The sequence below is a fragment of the Oryctolagus cuniculus genome, chromosome 13, assembly GCF_051225735.1.
Source record: "Oryctolagus cuniculus isolate XC-2025 breed Fujian yellow rabbit chromosome 13, ASM5122573v1, whole genome shotgun sequence".
NCBI lineage: Eukaryota > Metazoa > Chordata > Mammalia > Lagomorpha > Leporidae > Oryctolagus > Oryctolagus cuniculus.
Window position 1 is genome coordinate 21,317,731 of NC_142879.1, and position 11,606 is coordinate 21,329,336.

The 11,606-nt window shown below is 57.7% G+C and overlaps 1 protein-coding gene across 1 annotated transcript; it reads right to left on the minus strand.

Annotated features, from left to right (window-relative positions):
* Window positions 1–2,787: 2,787 nt before the first annotated feature.
* Window positions 2,788–7,476, minus strand: AVPR1B (arginine vasopressin receptor 1B). The gene is made up of 2 exons (XM_002717441.4): window positions 5,820–7,476; window positions 2,788–3,313 (listed from the first exon to the last, which is right to left on the minus strand). The coding sequence occupies exons 1-2, from the start codon at window positions 6,742–6,744 to the stop codon at window positions 2,985–2,987; spliced, it is 1,254 nt and encodes a 417-aa protein (XP_002717487.2). The 5' UTR covers window positions 6,745–7,476; the 3' UTR covers window positions 2,788–2,984.
* Between the last annotated feature and the right edge of the window lie 4,130 nt (window positions 7,477–11,606).

Genomic DNA, 11,606 nt, shown 5'->3' on the forward strand with positions numbered 1-11,606 from the left:
TGAGGCGTGGGCCCTGGATTTTAGCAATACTTGGCAGGAGAGGGAGCTTCCTACAGATTCTTAGTCAGGAGCTGCACTGCCCAACCAAGGCTCTTTCAGCTCCACACTGCCACCTTGTGGCACCAGGGCTAACTGCAGGACACTCTGCCTTTCCCACTTAAAACTAGGCGCAGGGCTCCAGGAAGGGCCCCTCCCTCAAGAAGATCACATTTTAATTTTATTCTGCACATCTCATTACTGTGGCCCCTAGGAAACACAGACGCCCAGAACCTTCCTGGATCTTAATGAGTTTCATTGGTCCGTTTCAACCACCTCGCTGGATTCTTGACCCAGAACAGCTGCAACCTAAACTCAGTCTACCACCCCTTGAGAGGTGAAAGACGTATTTACATATAAATCTGGAAAACTGAACTGTGTCAGAAACCATTCTGAGAAAGTCCACCGTCAAATGCCAAACCCCTCCGCCTGTTCTTTCTCTCCTGCCCACCCCGCCTCCTGCTCCCACAAGGGTTTTAAGGGTCTGTGGTCCTGTGTTGCACAGGCCACGGGACGGCCCTTTCTCCTGGGGTTAGCTGTCTGCCACAGGATTGGCCCTGGAGAGCACATAGCCTCCTGCTTGCTTCCCGTGGGCCCCGCCCCCTTGCACCCTAGCCAAGCCTGTACCGCTGGTGCAGGCTGTCTGTGAGCACTTGCTATAGGCCCTGCAAAAGCTGTCATCCACGGATCCAGACAAAACCCACCTCTTCCTCCAGGAGCTTCCCAGACTGGGCTCCTAAGGCCGTCCGCCCGTTGTCCAGTCGCTCCCATTGGCCACGTCATGTGGACAGAGCCAGCATTCCGGAGGAGAGCCCGTGTAGCCTTACCAAGGAAGGGACGGCTAGGGCCCCAAGACACTGCACAAGTACAGGCCCCTCGTGCAACGCAAGTCAGCAAAGATGACCGTGGTGAGGGAGACAGGACAGCTGCTTCCGCCACACTGGGTCCCAGGGCTGCTCTCTGGGGCCGGCAGAGTCTCCTGGGCCCAGGGCAATCAGGAGCCATCAGCATCCGTGGAATGTTCTATGCCGACAATGTGGGCATCACTATCCCCACTGAACAACTGAGCAAAGTGCTGGCCACAGAGACTACACGGCTACTCAGGTTCGTACAAGTAGAAAAGAGGTGAGATCAAGACTCTCATCTGGGTCTTTGGGGCACATAGCTGGTGGCCGCTCCCAGGCATGGTGATGAACAAGGACTTGCTTAGTGTCTGCCCGCCGCAGGCACCAGTGCGGGGCAGGGGGCTAGTGCTGGGCAGAAGCTGCTCTAAGCAGGGGGAGGAGCAACTGCAACAGCTCTGGCTGGCGTGGACGGCTCCTGTGCCCAGCCGCACCATGGCGGACGGGTGGGGAAGGAGTGGGCTGGATGTCAGGGTTGACATGGGCAGTGAAGAGGGGCCTGGGGCTTCTCCCACCTGCCTCGAGTCCTGGTCGCACTCCCCAGGTCCCCAGCACAGAAGCGCTGGACACTTCGCTCGCTCACAACACCCAAGTGCCTCTCTTCTAAGGAAGCCTAGGGCGGCGTCTTCCAGAAGTGGCTCTGCAAAGCCTTTACAGTCCCGAAGCGTGGGGCGGACAGACACCCTGCTCCCCGGAGCTGCGCTCGGGGGCCCTTAATCCTATCAGCAATTCCTCACATTCGCAGGGAGCCCGTGGGCGCACCAACCATGTTGACATCCACAGTGCCATTCGATCCCCATGGCAAGGACAGTGAGGACTAGCCAGCATGTTACTAAAGGTGGCCGTGGGTGACAGCAGGCCAGGACCAGGCCATCTGAACGTTCCAGCACCATCAAGAGCAGGGAAGCTTCCCTGTGGATGTCGTCCCCCGGAGACAAGGAGGAACAGGCAAAGCCCCAGACTCTACCTGGCCCTCCTGTCTCCCCTGGCCTTGGAGGGGGACCCAGCGTCACACAGCCGAGGATGGAAGTGGACAGTTGGCCATGGCAGGGCCCACAGTCCCCAGACTATAGTGTCACTGTCACGGGAAGCCGACGATTCTCCCGGAGCGCGCTGGCTGGGTCGCCCTCTGTGTGTCTCGGCTGTTTCACCATTTCTGGTCTTGTGGAGCTGGGGAGGTCCTGGGAGCACCTTGCACCTGTTCCACGGTGAGGAGACTGACATCCGGAGAGGGAGGTACCGTGCTGAAGGCAGAGCCGAGGTTCGGGTCCTGGACTCCCGACTTGATCCCAGCACCCATACACTCACGGCAACGAATGAAGAGCTCAGGGCCATCTGAGCCGCGACCACACCGCCCTTTCTCCAGGGACGTCTCCTCTGTGCAGCCCCAGAGGGAGGAGCAGTCTGGACCTGCCGGGGCAGAGAGGGAGGGCACCTCGTGCTGGCTGCCCCAGCCCAACTCTGGCTCCCGGTTTTACTGTGACTCCCCCTGCCACACTCACTCCCCTGGGCCACAGCGCTCTCCCCGTCTTCCCCTGTGAGGAGGGGTGGCGTGGGAGGAGAGGAGCTGGCCTTCAGCTGAGCTGAATCCCGTGTCTCCCTCTGGCCAGCTGCCTGCGGCAGACAGGTGGGCAAGGCAGGTGCAGCCCCGCTCCAACTCAGCTACGGCCATGAAACAATCCTCTCTCTCCAGCGAAACCCCAACAGCATTCCAAGGGTCCTCGTCCAGTTTTTCACGTCTCCTCTCTCCTAGCTGGACTGTGATGTACTCCTCGAGTGAGAATGGAAACAGGTAGCCAAGGCACAAGGCTGGCCTGAACGAGGAGCCCCAAACAGTGCTGGGGTTCCGGGATACCCTGTGTGCTTCTCCTGATTCCCACTAGGGGGCGCTGTGGCACCAAGGGTAGGGACGGCCATACTGGCCTCTATACCCGGTCTCAACCTGAGCTCCTCTGACTCCAGCCCTGACTCTTCAGCTCTTAGACCCAGAGCCTGAGGCAGGCAGGGACCCTCCGCCAGGCCGTGCTGGACCCCAGGGCATCCTGTCTAAAAGACACTGGTCTCGGTGGCAGCTTCCCCATCCGCCTGCTCGGAGTCCTTGGGTGACTCTTGGGGCCCGGGGCTCCTGCCCAGGCTGAGGCTGAGCGTGAGGGTGGGCGGGCAGCTGGAGCGGGTCAGCAGCGTGGTGCGGCGGCTGGAGAGGCTGCTGTTGGACAGCTGTCGGCGCATCCGGGGCCGCGGGGCCCTGCAGCAGGCCAGGTGACGCAGGGGCCGCGGCAGCAGGTGGCTGTTGAAGCCCATGTAGATCCAGGGGTTGCAGCAGCTGCTGAGGTTCCCCAGAAGCATGGAGATGGTGAAGGCCACGTTGGTGGAATCTACCAGAGACAGAGCAAGCAGGGGCAGACTCAGCCTGAGAGCCGGGGGGCCCCGGGGAGAGCACCCAGGTCCCCTACTCCCCCACCGACGAAGACACCGAGCTAGAGAGAGGAGAAGGGGTTCCCTTGGGTTCTGTCACAGCTGGGACTTGAACCTGGGACTCCTGACTCCAGCATCTCAGTTCACTGATTGGTTTTTGTTCCGTAGGTTGTGTAACTACAAGGTAAGGGTACGAGCTGAGGTTTGCTTCAAGTTGAATTTAGAAGTGTGAACTTCGGGGCTGGAATTGGTATGCCACCATGGGTCAAGATGATGGTTCGAGTCCTGGTTGCTTCATTTTCGATCCAGCTCCCTGCTAATGCGCCTGGAGAGCAGTGGAAGATGGCTCAAGTGCTTGGGCCCCTGCTACCCACATGGGAGATCCGAAAGAAGCTCCTGGCTGCTGGTTCCAGCCTTGCCTAGCTCTGGCTGTTGTGGCGATTTGGGGACTGAACTAGTGAACAGACAGTCTCTCTTTCTCTCCTTCCCTCTCTGTAATTCTGCCTTTTTTTTAAGATTTACTTTTTATTTATTTGAAAGACAGGGTTACAGAGAGAGGAGAGAGAGAGAGGTCTTCCATCCGCTGGTTCACTCCCAAAATGGCTGCAATGGCTGAAGCTGAACCAATCCGAAGTCGGGAGCCAGGAGCTTCTTCCAGGTTTCCCACATGGGTGCAGGGGCCCAAGGACTTGGGCCATCTTCTACTGCTATCCCGGGCCACAGCAGAGAGCTGGATGGGAAGAGAAGCATCCGAGACTAGTACCACTGCCCATATGGGATGCCGGCACTTCAGGCCAGGGTGTTAACCTGCTATGCCACAGCGCCAGCCCCGTAACTCTGCCTTTTGAATAAATAAATCTTTATAAATAAAAAAAAGGGTAAACCTAGGGATAGGGTCCACCCAAACAGGAAGTTAGACCTTGAACCCCCCAGTGGATAAGATACCGTCTATAACGCATGCAGGGGAAACAGAAATGAGGCCTCTCCTGCCCTCGGCCCCACTTGCAGTGTGGACCACGGCTTCCTGCTGCACTCTGTAGTCCATTCTCCTTCAATCTCCGGGGCAGCCCACTCACACAGTCATTCTGTCCCTGCGTGTGTGACACTGCCTGTGCTGGGGACAGGGGAGGGCCTTCGGAGGAGCCTGGCTGCCCACTGGCAACTATGCCATCGGCTCTAAGGCATAAGGCATGCCAGCACCCTGTGCCAGACCAGTGCTTGTCCTGAGTCCTCAGATTCAGACCCTCCTGTAGGGAGAGACTCATTTCCCTCTTGGGCAGTGAGGCTGCAAAACCTTGAGAAGGGTCCTTCCAAATATAATATTCTTTCTAACGAACAAATGGAACTCCTCTTGCCAAGAGGGTAGCTGTGAGGACGGGCTCCACCCCGCACAGTTACCGCAGCAGTGCGGGGTGGCACACCAGGTGCCTGGGGCTTCATCCGGCGAACTCAAAGGCCAGACCTGAGTGCCCACTGTGGAAACCACCGCGGAGGCTGCAGCTACCTGGTGCCTTGTGCAACCCCCCCGTGGGTGTGCTCAGAGGTGTGATCCATCCCTCGTGGCCCAAAAGAAAGGGAGACCCAAGGTAAGGATGCCCAGGAGAAGGCGCACGGCCCTGGGCAGCTGAGTGGACAGGTCCAGGGGCGCAGGGGGAGCACGAGGAGGGAGCATTTGTAAGCAGGGAGGGATCGGCCTCAACAACAAACTCAGCCGCCTGCAGTCTGGCCCAGCTGCTAGCCTGCGCCTAGTCACCGTACAGTTACTACTATGCAGGAGGCACAGGCCCTCGCCTTGGCCAGGGGTGGCATTCGTTCTGTCTTCCCCATCCGGGGACACAGTCCCACAGATCCTGGGCTTTGAAAGCATCTGCCTGGTTTGGTCCATCTGAGCTGGGTCCAGAGCAAGGGCCGGGGATGTGCCACCGACGAAGGAGCCACGCCCCCACTTCTCAGTCCTCACCGGCTTCCCCACCACCCTCAGTCCAGGCAGCTGCCGCTGTGTCCCAGCAGAATCTCAGCTGGACTTGAAATACGAGAGCTGTCAGTGACTGTCAAGGAGGAACTCAAGTCATGCCCTGCCCGGTACAGGGAAGGGCTCCTGGAGAGTTCTTGGGCCACCAATCACCGCCGCAGACCTGCTCATTGGGCAGCCCCTTTCTGCTCCCTCCCCCCGCCATGCTAAGCCCAGCCAGCAAACTGCCAGTTGGTGGACCAAATCCACCAATGGCCATACCAGGTAGACTTTTTCATTTGTTAAATTAGTTACCAACATCTACAAATCAGGAAATGCCACCCCTGAAAGACAGCACGAGTAGTCTGCATGGGACTCGCAGCTCCCACTTTGCACATGGGACAGGGATCATCTTTCTGAGCGGCTTTGCTCACTCACTGCCACCCGCCTGGCCCTGCCCTAACCCTCATGGCCGCCCCTCCCTACTCACGCCCCCCAACAACCCACACACTTGCCTTCATCAGGGGCGTCGTCATCCCACACAGACCACATCTGCATACTGAAGAAGGGTGCCCAGCAAGCGATGTAGGCCAGCACAATGACGAAGGTCATCTTCACCGTCCGCATCTTGGCTCGCGAGATGGTGCTGACGCTGCTCACCCGGGAGGGCAGCCCCAGAGCGGCTGCAGCAGGCCTGTCCCAAGCTCTCCAGCCCCCGCCTTCTCCCCTCCCGGCCTGCGTCTTGACCTTCAGGTTCTTACAGATCTCGTGGCAGATGAGGCTGTAGCAGGCTGTGAGCATGGCCATGGGCAAGATGAAGATGGCCAGGGTGGTCCAGGTGATGTAAGCCCGTGGACCCCAGGGGAAGCGAAAATCCGCCCAGCAGTCCAGCACCCCCGAGCCCTGGATCACCTCCCGCAAAGAAAAAATGAAGACTTGAGGGAGGCTGAGGATGGCAGCGAGCAGCCAGGGAGCGGCGATGAGTGGATGGGTGGACTGGCTGGGCTGCCGGAGGCTGCGCAGGGGGTGGCAGATGGCCAGGTATCGGTCCAGTGTCATGGCCAGCAGCATGTAGGTGGAGGCAAACATGCTAAGCACCTGCAGGTACTTGACGGCCCGGCAGAGGAGGTCGGGGCCCTGGAAGCGATAGGTGATGTCCCAGAGCAGCTGGGGCAGCACCTGGAAGAGCGCCACCCCCAGGTCGGTCAGGGCCAGGTGCAGCACAAACAGGTGCATGCGCGAGCGCTTGCGGCCGGGCCGGCCCAGAATCAGCAGCACCGCCAGGTTGCCCCCTGTGGCCAGCACGAGGACAGCAGCCAGGACTCCAATCTCCACCTTGGCCAGCTCCTCATCCCGGCCCAGCCAAGGTGTGGTGGCATTGGGGGCAGAGAGGGTGCCCCCAGGAGTGGGACTGGCAACCCAGGGAGGCCCGGGATCCATGGTCAGGGTTTGATGAGGGAAGAAGACAGGGACAAGGATGGACAGTGCGTGCAGGGGGGAGCCCTGGTGGATCCAATGGGGTGACAAGGGGAATGTTAAGGTGGAGGAAAAGTATGGTGGGGAGGATCGCTGGAGATAGCTTCGGGGGACACAGTTGGGAGGAGGGAGAAGGGGGAGTCCGGGAGAGAGGTGTCAGGATGGGAGGGATGGACCAGGCATTGCAGCAAGAGGCTTTCGGAAAGGATAAAAGGCTGGGGCACTGTCTTCAAATTGTTTCTCCAAACTTCCCTGAAGGTGGAGAGATCCCCGTAGCCTGCGAGGAGTCGCTGTCCTGGGCATCGGCCCCCCCACCCCACTCCCAGGCCCAGAAGCCCCAGGGAAGCCCCCTGCGCGCTCTGACCTGCAAGAGTGGCGGAAGCGCAGCGGCTCCGGCCGGATGAGCGCTTTTTATGCGCTTCCAGCTAGAGCCGGGCAGCCGGGGCTCACCGGTTGGTTCCTGCAGAGGAGGGCGGAGTGAGACTCGAGGGCACCCACCCGGCAGCAGGACCGAGAGGCAGGCTGGGGCGGGCGGCGGCGAGGCGGGAGGACCAGGGACAGCTAGCCCGAGGAGCGAGCGAGGAGCGAGCGAGGCGAACGCTCACCCGCCGGCAGCCAGCCAGACCGATGAACTCAAGCAGACTCGCCCTGGAACCCTCGCCTTGAGTCCCCAGACTGGCGCACATGCGGGGCGAGGGTGAGAAGGGGGTCACTTGGCTGCCCCGCCCCGCGCGCGCAGGGGCACTGCGGCTGGCTGAGTGTTGTGTGCACCCTCTGCTGTCTGCTCCCTGCTCCCTCCAAACACCCAGAGCCCTTGCTGGTGGCAGGTGAGCGAGGCAGCGTCCCCAGCCACTAGGGAGCTACATCTGCCCCGCCACACTGGTCGGGGACCTGAAGCCTTAAGGAGAGGAAGAAGAAGGGAAGACGTTTATGGAGAGGGGGATGGTGGAGAGAAGACCAAAGTGGAAGATGGTGGAAGGGGCTGGACGTGGTGCGCTTGATGGGAGGGGACCGTAGGCAGAAGGTTGGGTGTCTGCGGCCAGCCCCGCCTCTCCTTTGTCGGTGCTTCTGAGATCCTAAACTCGTGAACCGCTGTGAGGCAGGAATCAGCCGGCGCTGTGTGACTTACTCTACGGAAGCTTCCGGGACTAGCAAGCAGAGGCGTGGGCCGAGCCTCTCCCCGGCGTTTGCCTAGAAGTAAAAGCTGGGTCTGGGTACTGCTGGGGCATGCAGCGTGTATACATTTCAGCTCCATTGCACCAACTCCTAAATTAGCTGTCCCATCAGCTGCGTTTTAGTTGCTCAACATCCTCACAACTGGGCTTCTCAATCTTTACCAATCTGATAGGTCTGAGTCGGCCTCTCATTTGCTTTTGTAGTTCTCTGGTTACTAATTCTTTGGAATGTCTTTCCATAGATCTACTTAGTGTTTGGACTTTGCCTTCTGTGAATTGTTCATATCCTATGTGCAACTTCTTCTTAAAATGATTTATTTATGTATTTGAACATCGGAGTTACAGAGAGAGAGAGAGAGAGAGAGAGAGAGAGAGAGAGAGAATCTTTCATCTTTCCATCTGCTGGTTCACTCAGATGGCTGCACCAGCCAGGTCTGGACCAGGCTGAAGCCAGGAGCCAGGAGCTTCTTCCAAGTCTCCCATGTGGGTGGCCGGGGCCCAAGCACTTGGGTCATCTTCTGCTGCTTTCCCAGGAGCATTAGCAGGGAGCTGGATCAGAAGTGGAACAGTGAGAACACAAACCTGCTATGCCTCAACACTGGCCCCCATAGTCCTTTTTTAAAATTTTTTAATTTATTTGAAAGGCAGAGTGACAGAGTGTGGTGGGGGGAGAGGATGGAGAGAGAGAGAGAGAGAGAGAGAGATCGATCATTCATCTGCTGGCTCACTTCCCAGATGGCTGCAATGGTCAGGGCTGGAACAGATGGAAGCCAGGAGCCTGGAACTCCATCTGAATCTCCCACAAGAGTGGCAGGGCCATCATCAACTACCTTCCCAGGTGCATTAGCTGGGGACTAGATCGGAAGTAGGGCAGCTGGGACTTGAACTGGCACTCTGATACAGGATGCCAGCATCACACGTGGTGGTTTAACCCACTGTGCCACAGCACCAGCCTCTGATTGACAAGCCTCTTGATTTTTTTTTTTTTTTTTTGACAGGTAGAGTTTTAGACAGTGAGAGAGACAGAGAGAAAGATCTTCCTTCCGTTGGTTCACTACCCCAATGACTGCCACGGCCGGTGCTGCCCTGATCTGAAGCCAGGAGCCAGGTGCCTCCTCCTGGGGTGCAGGGGTTGGGCCATCCTCCACTGCCCTCCCGGGCCACAGCAGAGAGCTGGACTGGAAGAGAAGCAACCGGGACTAGAACCTGGCACCCTTATGGGATGCCGGTGCCACAGGCGGAGGATTAACCAAGTGAGCCACGGCACGGGCCCCTCTTGATTCTTTTATCTGAAGCATCATCTCTTGATCTTCCCTTGCTAGATGAGCAGAAGTGTAGTGCCTTTCATCTCGGGCCCACCACTCACCTGCCTACATCCTGGACCTCACGAAGTAGTTATGGGGATAGCGACTTGTGCAGCCCCATCTGAGACTGAGTTTGTATGAACTGAAAGGTGAATAATATTTGATAAAGTCCCAACCCACCCCCACCCCGCCCAAAAAAAAAAAAAAAAAAAAAAAAAGACATGAGAGACATGAGGCAGGCATTGTGGTGCAGTGGGCTTCGCCACGCCTGGAAGCATGCCTCTCGCATGCAAGCGCCAGTGCGAGTCATGGCTACTTCGCTTCTGACCCAGCTACCTTCTCTGTACACCTGGCACCCACCGTGCTGGCCTTTCTGCCTTCCTGGGTGACTCCTGTTTCCTCAGCCCGTAAATGTAGAGATGGAGGAAGTGGTCTGGGGAGATGGGCCATTACGGGGACTAATGCATCTTTTATAGCCCTTCGTGTCGCCACCGTCTTCTGTTAAATTGGCTTAATCCTGAGATTGCTGCAGAGCAAATAGGTGAGCTAAATGAGGGTGGAGGGCAGGAGGGTCAGCCTGGCCGGTGTGAACTTGAGGGACTCCCGGAAAGTCTCCACTTTGTCCCCATCTCTGTATGGCACCTTGTACAGCCGTGGGTGGCCGAGAGACTGCGTGATGGGGAAGGACCTCATTCTGTGGTTTTCCAGGACAAAGTCCAACCTGAAAGCCAGAGAGGCGATGAGATTTCCAGCATCACTCAGAGAGGAAGGCCAGAGGCCGGCCAGGACCCACGTCCATCCAGCGGCTCCCTCTCCTCCTTCCACGTGTGCTTCCCCCAGGCAGAGGCTCCCCACCCCGGCTGCACATTCAGATCTCCTGGGCAAGCTGTCCAGTGCCCGGGTCTCACCCGCACAGATTCTGGGGCCTCCCTTAAGACAAACATTTCAGCGCTGCAGCCTAACAAAGCCAGCTCCCAGGTGTGGCGTCACAGGCCAGCTGCCTTTTGTTCAATGGGTGTGTTATTCCTGGCAGGTAATATCATTTTATTTTTAAACTGTGCTGTACGAAGTTTAGAAACTGACCAAAGTAGAGAGGATCGCATCATAATTCGTACAGCACATGGCTTGCTTTTACACTGACGCTTTCTGGAGAGTGGGTTGGAAAAGTGGCCATAACAATGTCAACAGTGCCTCGAGGCCAGGGTCAAGTTCCCTGGATTTGGGAGTTTCTCAGAGCACATCGCACTGAACTGTGTGGCTGTGAGGGACACAGGTGAGGGCCTCAAGTGCCCAAGCGTCCTGGTTGCCTGAAACAGAGCAGGCACTGGTGCTGTGGTGTAGTGGGCTAAGCCTTTGCCGGTAGCGCCAGCATCCCACATGGGCACCGGTTCTAGACCCTGCTGTTCCTTTTCTGATCCAGCTCTCTGCTATGGCCTGGGAAAGCAGTGGAAAATGAGCCAAGTGCTTGGGCCCCTGCACCCACTTGGGAGACCCAGAAGAAGCTCCTGGCTCCTCTCTTCAGATTGGCCCAGCTCTGGCTGTTGCAGCCCTCTCTCTGTCTATAACTCTACTTCTCTAGAAAATAAATAAAAATCTTATTTAAAAAAAAAAAGAAAGAAAGAAACAGAGCAGCGGTGGGAGCCGGGTGGCCCATTGTTGCTGTGCAGCCTGGGGCAGACCTCAGCTCTGAGGGCCGAGGCCAAGGCAGCGCTGACGGTCTCCTGGGGCTGGGGCTGGGGTCTCCCGGGGTCCTCAGCTCTCCCGAGAGAAATCAGCCCTGTGACACTCAAACACTGCCTCTGACTCCGTCTGCGCAGCAGTGGACACTTCCTCCACTTCTGCCATCAGCCCGTGTGATAACCCCAGACTCCCCGCTGCAGCCCCGGGGAGGGAGTCCATACTCTTTTCCTGTCCTTTCCCTCCTCGCACCAGTGAGCCAGGGAGAGGATTCAGGGACGTGGTGGTAGATGGGGCGCCAGGATTCCAAGTCTGGTCAGAGATTCCGGAACTCAGTCTTCTGACATAACGTGTGCTTCTGGTTATTTGGAAGACGCGACAGAAAGAGACAGCAGCGTCTCCTTTATCGACTTAATAAAATTTAATACTAATAATAATCAATATTACATAATCCATCAGAGTTTAAAAATGATTTTGATGTTACATTATCCCGTGTAATTCTCCCTATAGTTCTTCCAACTGAGTATGCAGACCCAAACTTAAGAAGTTCAGAGAAGGCCAGCGCCGCGGCTCACTAGGCTAATCCTCCGCCTTGTGGCACCGGCACACCGGATTCTAGTCCCGGTCGGGGTGCCGGATTCTGTCCCGGTTGCCCCTCTTCCAGGCCAGC